At 32.1% G+C, this 17,107-nt stretch overlaps 2 protein-coding genes across 2 annotated transcripts; both read right to left on the reverse strand.

Annotated features, from left to right (window-relative positions):
• Positions 1 to 3,946: 3,946 nt before the first annotated feature.
• On the reverse strand, positions 3,947 to 4,656 carry LOC133038481 (uncharacterized protein At4g04775-like). The gene is made up of 3 exons (XM_061116647.1): positions 4,483 to 4,656; positions 4,144 to 4,389; positions 3,947 to 4,057 (listed from the first exon to the last, which is right to left on the reverse strand). Exons 1-3 carry the CDS (start codon positions 4,654 to 4,656, stop codon positions 3,947 to 3,949), a joined length of 531 nt encoding a protein of 176 aa, XP_060972630.1.
• A 9,418-nt stretch (positions 4,657 to 14,074) lies between these two features.
• On the reverse strand, positions 14,075 to 17,107 carry LOC115717097 (glutamate dehydrogenase 2). Its single transcript, XM_030646040.2, has 10 exons — positions 16,957 to 17,107; positions 16,595 to 16,717; positions 16,378 to 16,491; positions 15,950 to 16,171; positions 15,744 to 15,818; positions 15,520 to 15,636; positions 15,069 to 15,319; positions 14,827 to 14,902; positions 14,574 to 14,660; positions 14,075 to 14,458 (listed from the first exon to the last, which is right to left on the reverse strand). Exons 2-10 carry the CDS (start codon positions 16,700 to 16,702, stop codon positions 14,273 to 14,275), a joined length of 1,236 nt encoding a protein of 411 aa, XP_030501900.2. The 5' UTR covers positions 16,703 to 16,717; positions 16,957 to 17,107; the 3' UTR covers positions 14,075 to 14,272.

Consider the following 17,107-nt stretch of genomic DNA (forward strand, 5'->3'; position numbering starts at 1 on the left):
ACAGTGACTCTAGTGTACAGATATTAGAGAATGTAGAAGAAATTGAAGGTATATTTGGAGAAGTTGGATCCACTGCTGAGGATAACCCAACAGAGGCCCACACAGAAAAGGCCCAATCACCAACCAAAAGTCCAATTCAAGCCAGGAAAAGGCCAAGGCAAACCCCAACCCACAGTCCCCCACAATCCCAAAAAAGGCCAAGGCAAAGCCCAACCAACAGTCCACCCCAAACCAGAAAAAGGGCAAGGCAGACCCCAATTAAAAGTCCACCACAAACCAGAAAGAAACAAGCCCCAACAGTTTCTGAAACCCTACCCCAATCAGCCACCCAAACCAGAAAACTACCAACTGAATCCCCAAGTGAAACACCATCCCAAACACCCATCCTAACCAGAAATACAACACCCACAACCAGTGACCACTTTCCAACCCAATCAGGCACCAAAACACCAACCAAAAAACCCTCCCAAACACACATCCAAACCAGAAATAAAACACCCCAAACCAGATCTCAATTTGCAACCCAACTAGCCACCAAAACACCTATCCAAACCACCAGTAGCACACCCAAAAGCAGTCACCCTATTGCTTCCCTATCACCCACCAAAACCCCCACCCAAACCAGGAAAACCCCACCCCAAACCAGATCCCAATTCACTTCCAGATCACCCACCAAAACACCTGCCAAAACCACACCCCAAACCAGATCAACCACACCCCAAACCAGGTCCAAAACTGCATCCCAAACACATCACCAAACCACCAGTAGCAGTGATCATCTAGCTTCCCAATCACCCACCAAAACACCCACTCAAACCAGAAAAGCCACACCCCAACCCAGTCACCAATTCACTTCCCAATCACCCACTAAAACACCCACCCAAACCAGAAAAACTACACCCCAAACCAGATCCCAATTCACTTCCCAATTCACTTCCCAATCACCCACCCAAACCAGAAAAACTACACCCTAAACCAGATCCCAAATCAGGCACCAATCACCCACCAAAACACCCACCAGAACCACACCCCAAAGCAGTTCAAGCACACCCCAAACCAGGTCCAAAACTGCATCCAAAACACCTCACCAAACCAGAAGAAGCACACCTAAAACCAGATCACAAGCTGCATCCCAAACACCAATCCAAAACAGGAGAAGAAAACAACAAGAAACAGAAGATCCTGACTTTGAAGAAGAAGAATATGCTCAAGACACAGAAAATCCAGAGCATGATGATGAAGATGGATGATATGTAGACCCTAGCCAATGGTGGGGTTCAGTGAATGAATTGTGTAGCAGTCAAGCTAACCATGAAGAGGAAGGTGGAGGATATGTAGAGGAAGATGATTTGATAAGTTTGGTAAGTGATGATGAAGATGGAGGAGTACTTGGCAAGAGGCCCATTCAATTTGATCCACAATTTAGGCCTGAAGAAATTGTGTTCAAAGTGGGAATGGAATTCCCTACTGTTGAGCACCTAAGAGAGGCTTTGAAGGAGTATTTCATCCAGCAAGACAGAGAGTATAAGTACATCCACAATGACAAGTTGAGAATTAGAGTGAATTGTAAAAGAGAAGGATGTAAGTGGTTAATGTATGCTCGACGTATGAGAGATGATACTTCTACATTTAGAATTAACAAGTATGAAGATGAACACAACTGTGGAATAATATGGGAGAACAGGCTGCTAGATTCTGATTGGATTGCAAAGGAATTCTTAGACAAGTTCAGATTGAATCCGAGCATGTCATTGGGTGATTTCAAGAAGGCAAATTCAGATAATAAGTATTCCAAAGTCTCCCCTTGGACTTTTTACAGAGCTAAGAATAAAGCTATGGCTAAGGTACTAGGAACTGTGAGAGATCAGTATGCAATCCTTGATGATTATTGTACACAACTAGTGAGACTTAATCCTGGAAGTACAGCTTTGATCAAATCCAATTTAGTGGATGACAAAAGGGTTTTTGAAAGGGTTTACATCTGCCTTGCAGCTTGTAAAGCTGGCTTCAAATTTTGCAGACCAATTATTGGGCTAGATGTGTGCTTCTTGAAAGGCTATTGCAGAGGTATGCTGCTTGTAGCAATTGGAATTGATGCAAACAACAACATGTTTCCTATTGCTTTTGCTGTAACTGAAAAGGAAAACACTGACAGTTGGACATGGTTTGCTGAACTACTGAAAGAGGACTTACAAATGGAGAACACTGCAGAACTCACCTTCATTTCAGATAGACAAAAGGGATTGGAAAGGGCTGTGGGGACAGTGTATGAAGGATCTGAGGTTCGATTTTGTGTTAGGCATCTTTATGCCAACTTTAAGAAGGAGTTTCCAGGTTTATTGTTGAAGCAACAACTATGGGCTTGTGCTAGGGCAACTACTGTTGAGGAATTCAAGAGAAAGTTGGATGTTTTAAAAGGGACTAATGAAAAAGCTTTTGATTGGCTATCCAAAAAATCACCAACAGAGTGGACCAAATCCCGCTTCAGGACATCTGTTCAGTGTGACATGTTGTTGAATAATTTGTGTGAGAGTTTCAATTCAGCAATCTTAGATGGTAGAGACAAGCCAATCATCACATTGTTAGAGTATGTACGATATTGGTTGATGGATAAAATGCAAAAACAAAGAGAAAGTGTGAGTAAGTGGAATAATTCAGTGGGGAAAAGGATCTTTGACATCCTAGAGAAGAACAAGAAATTGGCACTGAAATGCCAATGCACCAAGTCTGTTGGTGGATTATTCCAGGTCACAGCCCCTTCTGGTGAGGTGGTAGCAACTAATTTGGAGAAGAAGACATGCTCTTGCAGATCATTTGACCTCACAGGTATCCCATGTGGTCATGCAATAACATGCATATGGTATTCAAGGCTTCAGGTTTATGATTTTGTTGCTGCATGTTACAAGAAGGAAGCCTTCATAGGCACTTATGCAGGGGCAATTGCACCTATGCCTAGTCCTGAACACTGGCCTGATAAAGGCAAAAATCCAATCCTTCCACCACCAGAAACTGTTTTACCTGGTAGGCCCAAGAAATCTAGAAAAAGAGAAGTGGATGAACCTCCACCTGGTGCAACTAAAATGAGGAGATTTGGGCAGTCCAACAACTGCTCTAATTACAAACAACCTGGACATACAAAGAAAACTTGCCCCAAACCAGTACAAGTTCAGGTATATTCATTTCTTAAGCACTAATAATTTGAATACATTTTCCATGTTTAAGTATGTAATCTGACAGTAGCACTTGTTTATGAATCAGGAACCTCCACAGAAGAAAAAGATGGGTCGTCCACCCAAAAAGAATTTAGACCCTGAAACTGTAAAGAGAAACATTAGGAGAATGAAGCAAAAGGCAAGAGAAACAAGTTCAAGCCAACCAACCTCTGGACCAAATTAGTTGTTGTTCTCAATCTATATTGTATTGTTTTTTGTTGAATTGTCAAGGGTTGTTGTACCCAATTTAGGTGCTGTTGTATATGTTCTTTGTAATCTGTTGAATTGTGAAAGGTTTTTTTTTGTATGCTACAACATGTTTTTTGTTGAATTGTGCAAGGGTTCTTGTACTTATGCAGCTGTTTGTATTGGTTGTTTCTTGTTGAAATGTCTAGGGTTCTTGTATTTATGCAGCTGTTCGTAGTGTTTTTTTTTTTTTTTTGAAATGTCAAGGCCACTACTTGGACCTAAACATTAATCTATTATAATTTCATTTAACTATGTTGGTGGCCTATTTTTATCTTATGCTATGCAGTACATTTACTTGTCATACTTGTTATTAATGCATAATTATATGATCAATTGCCTTTGAAGGTAATAACTTTGATTCATAGAAGGCCTATTAATGCTGATATGCAATGGCCTATTACTGCTGATATGATGCAGACATTTTCCTGATAAAATAAGGACAAATCTGAGAAGGCAATAACTTTGATTCATAAAAGGCAATATCATTACAAACTGTTTGATTCATACAAGGCAATGTCATTACAAATTGTTTCATACCAAAAAAAGATAATGCCATTGCAAACAATTTGATTCAAAGAAGGCAATGTCATTACAAACTGTTTGATACAAAACAAAGACAATGCCATTAAAAACTTAGTGATTAACACTTCTAGTTAAGCATAAAAAATACAAAACCAATAACACAAATAGTAATGAGAATGGTTTTCAAGTTCTTCAACAACCATATATGACCACAATCACACTCCTGAACATTGCTACATCCTTTTGGAATGTCCTTGAATTCTTTCAAATCTTCATTTGACTCATACAACATCAACTGATCTTCAAGCTTACTTATCTTCCTCAGAAGTCCTGGTATTAACTCTCTGCACTTCATACAAGAATCAACATCCACCCATTCAAAAAACTTACACCCTCTACCATCCTCCTGTGGATAAATTTCAAACTTTTCACCTTGAATAACTTAACATAAACAATAATATTCAAAAACAAAACTGAAAGGGAAAAAACAATGGCTTACATATGCTAGCCTGCATTTCCTAAAACAACGTCCTGGGTTTGCTTCGGTCCATGATGTTCTAACGATCCACGGAATGCCACAGTAACAATTTTGAGGATCCCTTCGATAACCAGAACTAACCACTCCTTTCGACCTTCGACGAGTGGAACTACTGTAAGAACCCTCCCCGTCCATTTTCACCTTCCACGAATGAATCTTTCAAGCTCAACTCTCTCTCGATTTACACAGACCTCCTTTCAATTTCTGGGTACCTCGCCAGAAAGAATCGCGATTAGGGATTTGGGATTCAGGGTGATGGGGTTTTCTTATTTTAGTTTTTTTGTCTCAGTTTTTAATTTTATTTTGTAATTTAGTTAAAAAAAATTAAATTATTTAAATTTTTAATTTGGAAAAACATTTTATTTTTTCAATTTTGAAAAGAAATAAGTAAAAATACAGCGATTAAATCCTATGCGTACACGTGTACCGTTAGTCATACTAACGGATGTGGTATGAACGGACAAACACGTTAGTCCAGCTTAGGTACTATTGCCGCTATTTTTGGAGCCTGGGGACTAACTGCATCAACGTGAACTATTTGGGGACTTTTGCCGCAAATTTCCCTAAAAAATATATATATATTATTTTTTATTTTCTCTTTTACCACTCGTTAATACAATTACTAGCCTTTAATAATTTTATTTATGTTATAAAATAATATAAAATAATATAAAGTAGATGAGAAGAAAGAAGAAGAAGATGAAGAGAGAAAGAGAAAGTGAATGAGAATTTCTGAGTTGTTTATTCCAATGGGGTGAACCCCTATTTATACAAATACAAGAGTGAGATATTAAGAAACTAAGAAAAAGGGAAACTAAGGAAAAGAGGAATGTTGATTACAATTCATGGTAATAAATAAAAGATTTGGACATCCACATAATTATTAATATTTATAACACTCCCCCTTGGATGTCCATAATAGCTGCCTTATTAAAAATCTTGCTGAAAACTTGGTCAAAGGAAAAAGAGTATAGTGTAAACTAACTCCCTCCCCCTCATTTAGGCATTTGTGGAGATCTTCTAATCGACGAATTTCGATCTTGTCTGCCATCTTCTCAAATGTTGATGTTAATAATAACTTTGTGAATAAGTTTGTAAGATTGACACTTGATTGAATATGTTGAACACCAATATGCATTTTCTTGAAGCGTATAAAGAAGAATTTCGTGAAATGTGTTCTAACTCTATCTCCTTCAATGTACCTCCTTTTAGTTGAACGATGCAAGCAATATTATCCATAGAGAATTGCTTGGGTTGATACTTCTTTATTGAGTGCAATCCATATGTTTCCCGAATATGCTATGCCAATGATCTCACTCACACACATTCTCTACTTGCTTCATAAAATGCAAGTATGTTAACATGATTTATAGTTGCCTCGTTAAAAACCTTGCCAGAAAAACCCAGTGGGACAAAATCTGAGCTAAGGGAAAAGAGTACAATATATATTTCATATTCATAACTATTTGCAAGTTGCCTCGTTAAAAACCTTGCCAGGAAAACCCAGTGGGACAAAACCTGAGCTAAGGGAAAAAGAGTGCAACATGAATATGTCTCCCACTCATGCACATATGATCCATAATTCTTTTGGTGATAATAAATCTCATAAGATTATTGTTATCACTTTTAAAATATCACCATATATAATCTTTGATCATATATTTTCTATAACTCTTCCAGAGTATGTATGGACTTCTAAATTATAGATGAGGGGTTCGTGGAACATTAGTCTTTATCCAACTAATTGTATCATTCATGTGTGTACACAACTTTGTTCATACGAAAATTTAAAATTTCAAGTAGATATGAACATAACACATTAATGGTACTACAAATTTTCATTTGTGACAATGATGGTACTCCAAGACCATATATTTATTCCATCTTGTTTTATGATCTTAATTTCCATATCAAATGATCATATATCTATAATTCTTGATACATATGAAGTACTTCAGGACTTCAATACTAATGAACAAACTTTATACATTAATATTTCTCGAAATACAAAAGAAATAAAAGTTTGTTCTTCAATTAATCAAAAACTCTTCAAGAGTCTATCACAACGTATAATTTACGTATTTATATTGCATAGACAACCATAGGTATTTTTCAAATAATAATTTACTTACATGTCTTTATTTCATACAAAGATCTTTGTCATATAGTGCGCGCGACTTTGAATTTATATCACTTAAGACATGTATTAAATTCTTCTAGAATTTTTAGATAAGGCTTATTTCAAATTCTCACTATATTAGGAGCTCCAAATAAATAACATTTTGTTGCAACATTTATGTGACGCTTATAAATCCTCATAAAATATATTCCAGGCTATAATCAAATCATGATTATATTTTCTCAATATTTAAGCCTTACTTCAATCAATCTCATGCCTATGCAAGCTTTGTACAACAATTCATTATGTACAAATACATATATGCAAATTTCTCATTAGAAATATTTATTTGCACACCCTACAGGTCTTACTTCACTTTATGTGAGTAAATTTACCTGGATTGCGTCATAATATTTTGGCCAAAAATCAAAATGTATGTCGATGATTCTCGACAAATCTAATACCATGATCCTTGCTATCTCATGTTAATTTATTGCATATGCAAACATTCAATATTTATTGTCGACAAAAATTTCAATAAATGATAATTTCCTCCCATATTGACATAACTTATAGAGATCTCTTTAAATTACATATTTTTCAAATATGTTTATCATTTATAGGTACCTATATAGAATCACTTCAGGGATTCAATTATGATCAAATGTGTTATGTCTAACTTCTCTTGGGAGTCTTTTCGAGTACCGTTTTCATCACGGTTATCATTTTAATACTTTATAACATTAAGGTATCTCCATGAGTACCTCTAGATTTAACAACTTCAGGGCAAATCAAATGAACATTTATTAATAATTTCTACATTGTTCATTTACGCTTCAGGCGTTTTCAACTCATTCTATCTCAACTTTGAATAATATTGATTTGCAGTTGGTATATATCATTTTGAACTATATTGTTCTTATATACTTTGTGCAAGGATTATTTTTCAAAAATTATCATCGATCCCAACTGCTTCTCTCCCCCTGATCGAGAGAATTTTTAAAAATTGTGATATCTAATAATATTAATACACCTGTAGGGATTTCAATATATCACAATGAATCAATATCTATTTAAACTCATATATATTATATGACATTGAACTTCGGGTTCAATAACTTCAGTTTCAAGTTCAATACTTATGAACTTAATTCATTTCTAAGAATGTGGAAATATATGCACATTCTTCTTTTGAGCCTTATAAATAACAATGAGAAGAATCTTCTGGTTCTTCAACAAAATTTAGTCAAATTCTTTGACAATTTATTGCATATGATTGATCATGTCAAAATAATTCAATTCATGAACTTCAGGTTCACTATAATTTGTATTTCAATGAAACTTTCAAAATGTAATGTAAATTCATTACAACATAATCATTACAAGTTTCATTTTTATATACACGAATAATATAATTATATTATTCTCCAAAACATATACACTCTTCAGGAGTCACTATTATGTTTATCAAACTTTATATTTCTTCAGGAATCACTATCATCAATTCAATGATGTGTATAATGTAAAATGTATATGACAACTTCATCACGTTGTTATAATGGTCAAATAGATATAACCATAATATATCATTCATGTTTCCTGGTATCTTTTTAACAAGTCGTCTAATTTATTAATAGACTATTCATCAGTTTAATTATCATGACTTGATATATTATATATTTAAATGTACAACCAGTACATATAATAAGTCATCTCTTATTACTTTCATAACTAGATAAAAGCTATACATCTAGGTACATACCAAGATATTTTACTACTCAAAGTAGCAATTGTATGTAAGAGTACTTCTTCAGGAAGCTTTTCAAATAATCATTTTGTGATTCTTTATCACTTTGATTATATTGGATCACTAACAAATATTAGTAAATTATATATCCACTTTTGGGAATATACAAACTGAATTATATAGTAACTATATATATACATATCTTGTACTAACAATAGTTTGAAACTATTGATTTCAAGAAATAATAAAATATGTATATATTAATTTGCTTCTGGCATTACCAATATATGTGAAATTTATATTCTTTGAAATAGAATTTCATGCCTATTCATTCTCTTTAGGTAATGATATTTAAATATTCTAAATGTACAATAAGTTTGTACAATTCACATTCTATTAAATAATCAAGTATACTTTTATCTTGATTATAAGTGTGTCCGTACTACAAGTACGCGACCACTATTATTCAATTCCACACATGATATATAGATTTCATGCACTTTGATTGTGTGTGGTATCTCATCTTTTGGTTGTTTCCACTTTTTTCTGGAAATATTTGAGTAGTAAATAATGTCATTGATTATTTAAAATCATTACATTCACTTCGGGGAATGGCGTTGAACAAGTAGAACATTATTATAAATTTCTTAAAAATTTATTACTTGTTCATCCATAAAAATATAAGAAATTATTCAACAATTTCTTTTACGATATTTCAAAGAATATATGAATGCAATTTTTGCATAGTCTCCAAGATGTATGCAAAATTTAATCTTTAATATATGTCAGATTCAATAATTTCCAACATTGCAAGTAATAACAATGTATAATAACATGACTAATACGAAGAATCTTTAAAAGTAATTGACTTCAATTCGTATCATTCTCTGCAGGGAATGATGAACAATAAATACATGCCTCATGTATTTAAATAACATTAGTCATGCTCATTGTTATTCTTATACTTTGATGTTTCAATGCAATTTTCTTAATATTCTCTTTGGATATTCAAAACCCACTATAAAATTGCATCAATAATAATCATTTTTAATGATTCTTTAGTTGTATTCACATAAATACAATCATTTTTTTTTTGGCAAATATAAAACATTTACTTCAGGAAATGTTTGTCAAAATCTATATCGATATTAGATTACTTTTCATTGTCCTCAAAGAATACAAGAACATATATATAAATATGTATTCATCTCTTTCATTATATATCCATCAACTATATAATGAATATTACGTTTGCATAATCTTCAGGATATATGCAAGATTTTATTGAGGACGCATAATCATCAGGATATATGCAATATTTTATCGAGGATGCATAATCTTCGGGATATATACAATTTTTTTATCGATGATGCATAATCTTCAGGATATATGCAATATTTTATCGATGATGCATAATCTTCAGGATATATGCAATATTTTATCGATGATGCATAATCTTTAGGATATATGCAATATTTTATCGATGATGCATAATCTTTAGGATATATGCAATATTTTATCGATAATACATAATCTTTTGGATATATGTATAATTTATATAGATTTTCTCTATCATATCATAGGCGCACATATATTGTAAATATTATAAATGATAAGAACATAATATATATATATGAAATTAATAATAAATATATAAAAACATATACATACATATATAATATATAGATATATAGATAAAAAGAAAAAGGAAAACAAAGGATTCTTGAAATTGTTTCAGTCAGATAAGTATATATATATAAATATATATTTAGTGTATCATGACTTTGAAACAATTCAAGAACTTTAACAAAATACTTACATTGGGACATAGCATAGACTCATGCTTGAAGCTTGGGCAGAGACTCGTGCTGATAACGTGTTATAAAATAATATAAAATAATATAAAGTAGATGAGAAGAAAGAAGAAGAAGATGAAGAGAGAAAGAGAAAGTGAATGAGAATTTCTGAGTTGTTTATTCCAATGGGGTGAACCCCTATTTATACAAATACAAGAGTGAGATATTAAGAAACTAAGAAAAAGGGAAACTAAGGAAAAGAGGAATGTTGATTACAATTCATGGTAATAAATAAAAGATTTGGACATCCACATAATTATTAATATTTATAACAATTTATATATTTAATATGGTTTTTTTATATTCAACATAAATTTAATATTTTTTGTTGACTTTTTTATATTTTTCTATTAAAATAAAATTTATTACATTGGAGCACAATTATAAATTTAAATCAAATGTAATATCATCTTATTTTTTAAGCTAAATTTAATATAAAATTTACACTATTTATTAACGATGGTATCAAGAGAGAGGTGAAAATGAAAGAAAAAGAACAGTAGTGTATCTTTTTATTTATATTTTTTTAACAAAATGTGGGGTTGTATTCTATTTAAACCAGAACTATTTTTATAATAAAATTGGACCGTTTTTAGAAAAGATTACCTTCTAAATCCTAATAATGCATATGATTTTTTCTATGAAAAAATGCATATTATTTTGTTTTGTATCTTTCAACCTTTTTGTGTAGAGGGTGTACCTCTTTACATATATGGGGAATATTTGTTTGTTTTTCTACATATATATAGTATGTTAGCTGAGAAAAATAAGAAGAAAACGACGTATATATATACTAGTCAATTATCACTCACTAAACAAGATAAAATAAATAAAATAATTTTGGTATATATTTTCTAATTTACATTTTTGATAAAATGTCAATATTATTAAGAGGTATGTGGAATGCATCATCAATTAAGAAAATAATAAATGAACTAGTTGTGGTGTTTCATTATAGTTGGTTAAAATTTTGTCAAAATTACTATAATCATGAACAATATGACTTCTTTGTGTTAAACATAGTGGGAAGGATTAAGCTTTTTTAAGAGAATTTTTTTCCAGATTTTCCTTTTTTTTTTCTTATACATTTTCAAAGGCAAATAACATTAATATTATTAACCAAAAAGGAAAGTAGATATTTTTTTATATAAAATAAGTAAAGGAAAATAGAATTAGAGTACTCTAGGTAGCTTACTTACTATTCTTGGCTTTGTATTAAAGAGAAGTGTTAATTATAAATTTCTATTATAATATTTTAATTTATTTTCGTACTTAAAATTATACGTCGGAATATTTTTTTTTAATTTTTTTATAACAGTATTCGTTATATAGTTACAATATTATTTTTATAAATTTTTTAAAATTTTTAAATAGTTTATAGTATCAAAAATAAAATTCTTGATATTCTAATTTACGTATTAAAAAACTTCATGCATATTTACTGTATTTTAAAAGTTTATACTAGTTTAATAAAAATATTTTAAGATGTATTTTTGAGCGCAAAGACTAAATAAAAAATTGTAATAAAAGATTGAGGGTACCACCATTTTTTATATTATTAGAGCATCACCAAGGAGGCATCAAATTTGGTGATGCAGTAGAATTAGCCCTCCAACGTAACATCAAATTTTACACTAAATTGCTGTGTGTGCTACAGTGCACGGCATATATGCCGTGCACTGTTCACACGGCATACTTTTTTATTTTTTTATAACTAATTTTTGTATATGTCTATATTATTAATTGTATTTATTAAATTACAATGTGTCTTTTTAGTCTTTTTTTTTATTAAAAAATTAATATAATAATAAGGAATATTTTTTTAGTGTAATTTTTGGTGTTGTGGTTGGAGTGAAGATAGTTTTTAACATCAAATTTGGTGATAGTGTGACACCATATTTGATGAGCTCCTTGGAGATGCTCTTAGAGGGAGTATTTGCCACGTCACCACAATTAGAGAGACAAGTCTATCCTAGTCGTGTCCGTACCTTATCTATGATCAGAAGTCACAACCAATAGCAAACTCGTTTTTTCAAATCTACTTTACAGCTTACTCTATCAACCAATACGAACTAGACAATCATCTCTAATGCAACTCGCACTAGTCCCTTTAAATTTAATAATTCTTTTTTTTTTTTTTACATAAGTAGGAAAATTCGAACTTGAGACTTTTTTGGTTATGTTTATGACTCTCAAGTTAATTTCAACAATTTATTTAAAAATTATATAATGCAAGTTTTGTATATGTAAAGTACATTTTATTAAAAAAAAAAAAAATTACTAATTACAATCTCTTATTATAATTTTTTAGTCAATCTTCACCCTCGAAATGTCAGAATATTTTTTTTTCATAGTATTATTCGTTATGATTATAGGATTATTTTTGTAAATTTTTTAAAAATTTTGAATAATTTACTGTGTCAAAAATAAAATTCTTGCTATTTCACTAGTTCTGTCCACATTAGCCACTGCCTTCTAGTTCAATTTTGATAATGTAATACTTGGTCAATTAATAGAAAACTTGTTCTGGGTTCAATTTCCTCATGAGCCATGTTGTTTAACGAAGGTGTATACTTCATACATAGCATAAAGGGTTTCTAAATTTCGAACCATTTGCATGAAGTTTGAGATTAGATTAATTAGGATTCCGATCACATTAGCTCATATTTCAAGTTTTGGTTAAAAAATCAGCATATCCCACTTGGTCTTCTTCAAGAGTATTAGGAAACCAAATGGACTGATAGTGATCTTTCTTGTCTCTTTCTGTACACTAGAGCTTATTAGTCTACATATTTGAGCATATGAAAACAGATTTGGCTAATGAACTTTTCTTCAACATTGTCATCAGATACAATACTTACTACTTAGTCATAAGTAAGAGAGACAAGAGTATCTCAATGGCTTATTATTAGATGCATGGTTTCTAATCCTCTTTGTTTCTTTTCACTTATACAGGTTATCATTATAAAATTTTGTATGTGAGTAGTTATTATCCAAAATTGATGATTTGATATGGACTTTACACCTCTGAATTAGTGTTATTTTCTATACGTTGGGTAAATATATCTAATCTTTTCTTATTGTCAAATTGTGGGGCTCTGTACATGGGTAAATAATTGGGTGGCCACCCCAGAACTTGCTGAAGGATTGGGATTTCGTGAGGTTCTAAGCTGGATCAAAGAGCGTCAATAGCAGGAGGTGATTATAGAAACGGATTGTTTGACCGTTGTGCAGACTTTACGGAATTCCGTTCATATGATTTCATTATTTGAACAAGTAATTAATGATTGTAAAAGTTTACTTTCCGTTTTGCAAAATGTTTTTTATTGTTTTTATTAAACGATCGACTAATATGGTGGCTCATAACTTTGCTAGAGCTTCTATATTATATCTTGGTCTTCGTTTCAGCTTAGATGATGTTCCAACTAACTTGCTACCTTGTTTGGTAGTAGAATTTAATACTTAATTTTAATGCGAGAATTTCCATTCGAAAAGAAAATTCTAATAATAATCCTTAATTTTGCAAATCAATTTGAAGCGGTAGTTTGAGTTTGAACATTGATAAGGATAAAAAATTTGAAGGAGTGAGATTAGTTCAGTTATAGATTTGTGCCAATCAAATGATACCAAAGTTATTAATAGAGAAGAACATGAAAACTGAAAAGTATTAGTGTCCCCCATCAAAAAGGTACAAAAAAAATGTAAAGTTATCTTTACTTATATAAATGGCACTATTTGATTTTTGAGAATTAAGGCTGACAATTTAATCAAAATAAAAACAATTGAGAAAAACATAAGTTAAATAAAGTATATGAAAACAAAAAAAAAAAATAAAGAAGATTAATTTTTTACTTAATTTTGTTTTTGCAAATTAATAAACATGTAATCCCTGGTCAAGAAAAGTAACTAAAATATAACTTATTCCCTAAAAAAACACCTTATTTCAAGTGCTGTTAGTTTTGTTCCAACATAACTACTTAGTTTCAGCTGTCAATTAAAGTAAACTAATTGAAAAGATTAAGATGAAGATCAAGCTTCCCAGCCTCTCAAGAGGGTAGCACGAGCAACTCGATTGACTCCTAGTGTAAAGGCGCCCATTCGGAGGTTACAACCATGAGTTTGACACATTCCCTTTATATCAACAAAAGCTTTCCTCATGTACCTATTTAGTTCTCTGTTCACTTTCTCTTCCTCCCACATAAATCCTTGTATATTCTATATCAGAAAAACGCATAAAAATCACAAGTTTAGTATTGTACTATAAGAACAGGAAACATGTTGACAGACATTTTTAGAGTAAGGGAAGTTTCTTTCATGTCTGTTATTTTACCTGAACCCATTCAAAGTAGCTCACAGTTACACCACCAGAGTTTGCGTAGATGTCTGGAAGTATAACTACTCCTTTCTTGGATAAGATCTGCATATATTTCACCAATTAAGGTGATGAGATTGATTGAGATGAGCATGGTTGATGAAAGGCTATTTTGCAAACAGTTCAAATTCTTTTAATGTTACTAAAAGTCACTTTTCGAAATGGTATATATGGATTTGATCAAGGATTATGGTAATACTATAATCAGTACCTCATCTGCTTCGGGGTCAGTAGGGTGATTTGCAGCTTCGATTATGAACTTTGCCTTCACATCAGCAGCATTTTCCCTATAGAAGAGAAAAAAGATCAAATATACCATTTCTACACACCTTACAGTATTTAAGTCCTATGTGCATTTCTTTCTATAAAAGATCAGTTTCATGTTGTATCGACTAGTTACACACCGAAACAATGTGTCATAATTAGGTGTTCTTTATTAAGTAAAATACTTACTTGTTGAGAACACCACCTAAGGCACAAGGAATGAGAACATCACATTCATGAACAAGCAAGTCCTTTGGATCAATAACATCTCCACCCTGAAATTCCTTCAAACTTTCATGGGCATCTTTGTGTCTCATCAGAGCTGGGATATCAATCCCATCTGGGTTCTTTATTGCACCTGTTATATCACTAACGGCAACAACCTTACCCCCTCTCTCATGGATGAACCTTGCTGCCCATGATCCCACATTTCCAAAGCCCTGAAAAATTGCAAATCAATATCGAAACAAATAAAAAGAAGCATCACTAATACAACAACTGGAAAGAAATTAGACCAAATTAACACTCATATCATTCTATTTCTCATTCCTCTTCTTTAACACCCAATACTTCTTTCATTTATGTCTGTTACTTAAGAGTACATATATCAATTGAAGCTTCATAGTGATATTGGAGAAACCTGTATGACAAACTTCAGATTAGAGATTGACTTCCCATATTCAGCTAGTAAAGCCTCTGTTGCAAAAACCACACCTAGTCCAGTTGCAGCCTCCCTTCCAAGTGAGCCTCCAAGGTCCTAACATCAAACAAGTACAAATCAAAAAATTGAAAGCACTACCATCTATTAATACAATAGGCTTTTTAAGCTTTGTATAGATTGAGTGTCACTCTTTTGATACTTACAATAGGTTTCCCTGTCACAACAGCAGGTGAATGCCCATGAAACTTAGAGTACTCATCAAGAATCCATGCCATTGTCTATTGGAAAACATATATCATTAGAAGGAAACTAAATTGACCCCTCTTCCAAAAAAAATCCCCATATAATGTATGAGAAGTTTATATTTGTTTTTTTCTTTAAAAAAAATTCATAGGACACATGATTATACCTGTGCATTAGTTCCCATGTCAGGGGCAGGTACATCCCTGTGAATACCTATAAGATCATGGATCCTTTGAGTGAAAACTCTAGTCAAACGCTCTTGTTCACTAATACTGAGTTCCCTTGGGTTGCATCCAATCCCACCTTTGGCTCCACCATAAGGAATATTTGCTACTGCTGTCTTCCATGTCATTAATTGAGCCAAAGCATTCACTTCATCTGGATCAACCTTAATATACATACACCATTGAAATTCATACATCAAATATAACTATATAAGTACCCAAGTAGTGATTTTTCTAATGTCAATTAATAAAATTATCACCTTAAAATGAGATGAGACTCAAATGTAAAAAATCCCAAATCAACAAAGACATATATTACAAATCAAAGAGAGATAGATAGAGAGTAGATTTGGGGGAAGCAAGAAAAAACCTCAGGGTGATAACGAATCCCTCCTTTCATAGGCCCTCGAGCGTTATCATGTTGGATTCTAAATCCAACATAGGAAGCTAGAGTCCCATCATCTTTGGGGATTGTACACTCAACCTGAAAATACCAACCAGATTACAATTTAAAAAAAGAAAGAAAAACAACAACTTTTTTTTAAAAAAAAAAAGAAAAAAATGAATGAAGAGAAAATGATGATTACTTTAATTTCTCTAAAGGGTATCAAGAGACTCTTTTCAAGCTTAGAATCCAACCCGAGAATTCGACTTGCGTTGAGAAAATTACGGTTGGTGGCTGCAAGAGCATTCATGGTTGGTGTTTGAACCTTTAAACAAACAAGAGTAGAAAATGGGTAGAATACAAGTGAGAAGAAAGATACAATTTTGTAGTCAAAAGAAAAAGGTTGTGGATTTGTATGAAATTTGTAAATAGAATTGGATAATGTAATTAATTGAGACTTTCTTTGACATTAAATAATAATATATAATGAGATAGATGTTTGATATGACATGACATATTATACGAGGTAACATATATGTATGAGAGAGTATGAGTATGAATCACCTGACCCCTCCTCTGTGATTTTTCCACAACTTCTCCGTGACCTGGTTTTGGAGCAATGCTATGCTATGCCTACGGTGACAAAGTGACAATGGCATGGCATCATAATCTCATATTAATAACTCACATTTATTGCTTACTCTGACTCACTGTA

The sequence above is a fragment of the Cannabis sativa genome, chromosome 5 (genome assembly GCF_029168945.1).
Source record: "Cannabis sativa cultivar Pink pepper isolate KNU-18-1 chromosome 5, ASM2916894v1, whole genome shotgun sequence".
Classification (NCBI taxonomy): domain Eukaryota; kingdom Viridiplantae; phylum Streptophyta; class Magnoliopsida; order Rosales; family Cannabaceae; genus Cannabis; species Cannabis sativa.

What these genes read in the sequence shown, in the direction of transcription:
- LOC133038481 (XM_061116647.1), bottom strand. Translation starts at nt 4,656, where the DNA reads ATGGACGGGGAGGGTTCTTACAGTAGTTCCACTCGTCGAAGGTCGAAA. An exon ending in GGAAATGCAGGCTAGCATAT is followed by an intron (nt 4,390 to 4,482) that starts GTAAGCCATTGT and finishes ATTTATCCACAG; the next exon opens with GAGGATGGTAGAGGGTGTAA. An exon ending in CCATTCTCATTACTATTTGT is followed by an intron (nt 4,058 to 4,143) that starts GTTATTGGTTTT and finishes TGTATCAAACAG; the next exon opens with TTTGTAATGACATTGCCTTC.
- LOC115717097 (XM_030646040.2), bottom strand. Translation starts at nt 16,702, where the DNA reads ATGAATGCTCTTGCAGCCACCAACCGTAATTTTCTCAACGCAAGTCGA. An exon ending in ATCTGAAGTTTGTCATACAG is followed by an intron (nt 15,320 to 15,519) that starts GTTTCTCCAATA and finishes GCAATTTTTCAG; the next exon opens with GGCTTTGGAAATGTGGGATC. An exon ending in CTGACCCCGAAGCAGATGAG is followed by an intron (nt 14,661 to 14,826) that starts GTACTGATTATA and finishes AAATATATGCAG; the next exon opens with ATCTTATCCAAGAAAGGAGT.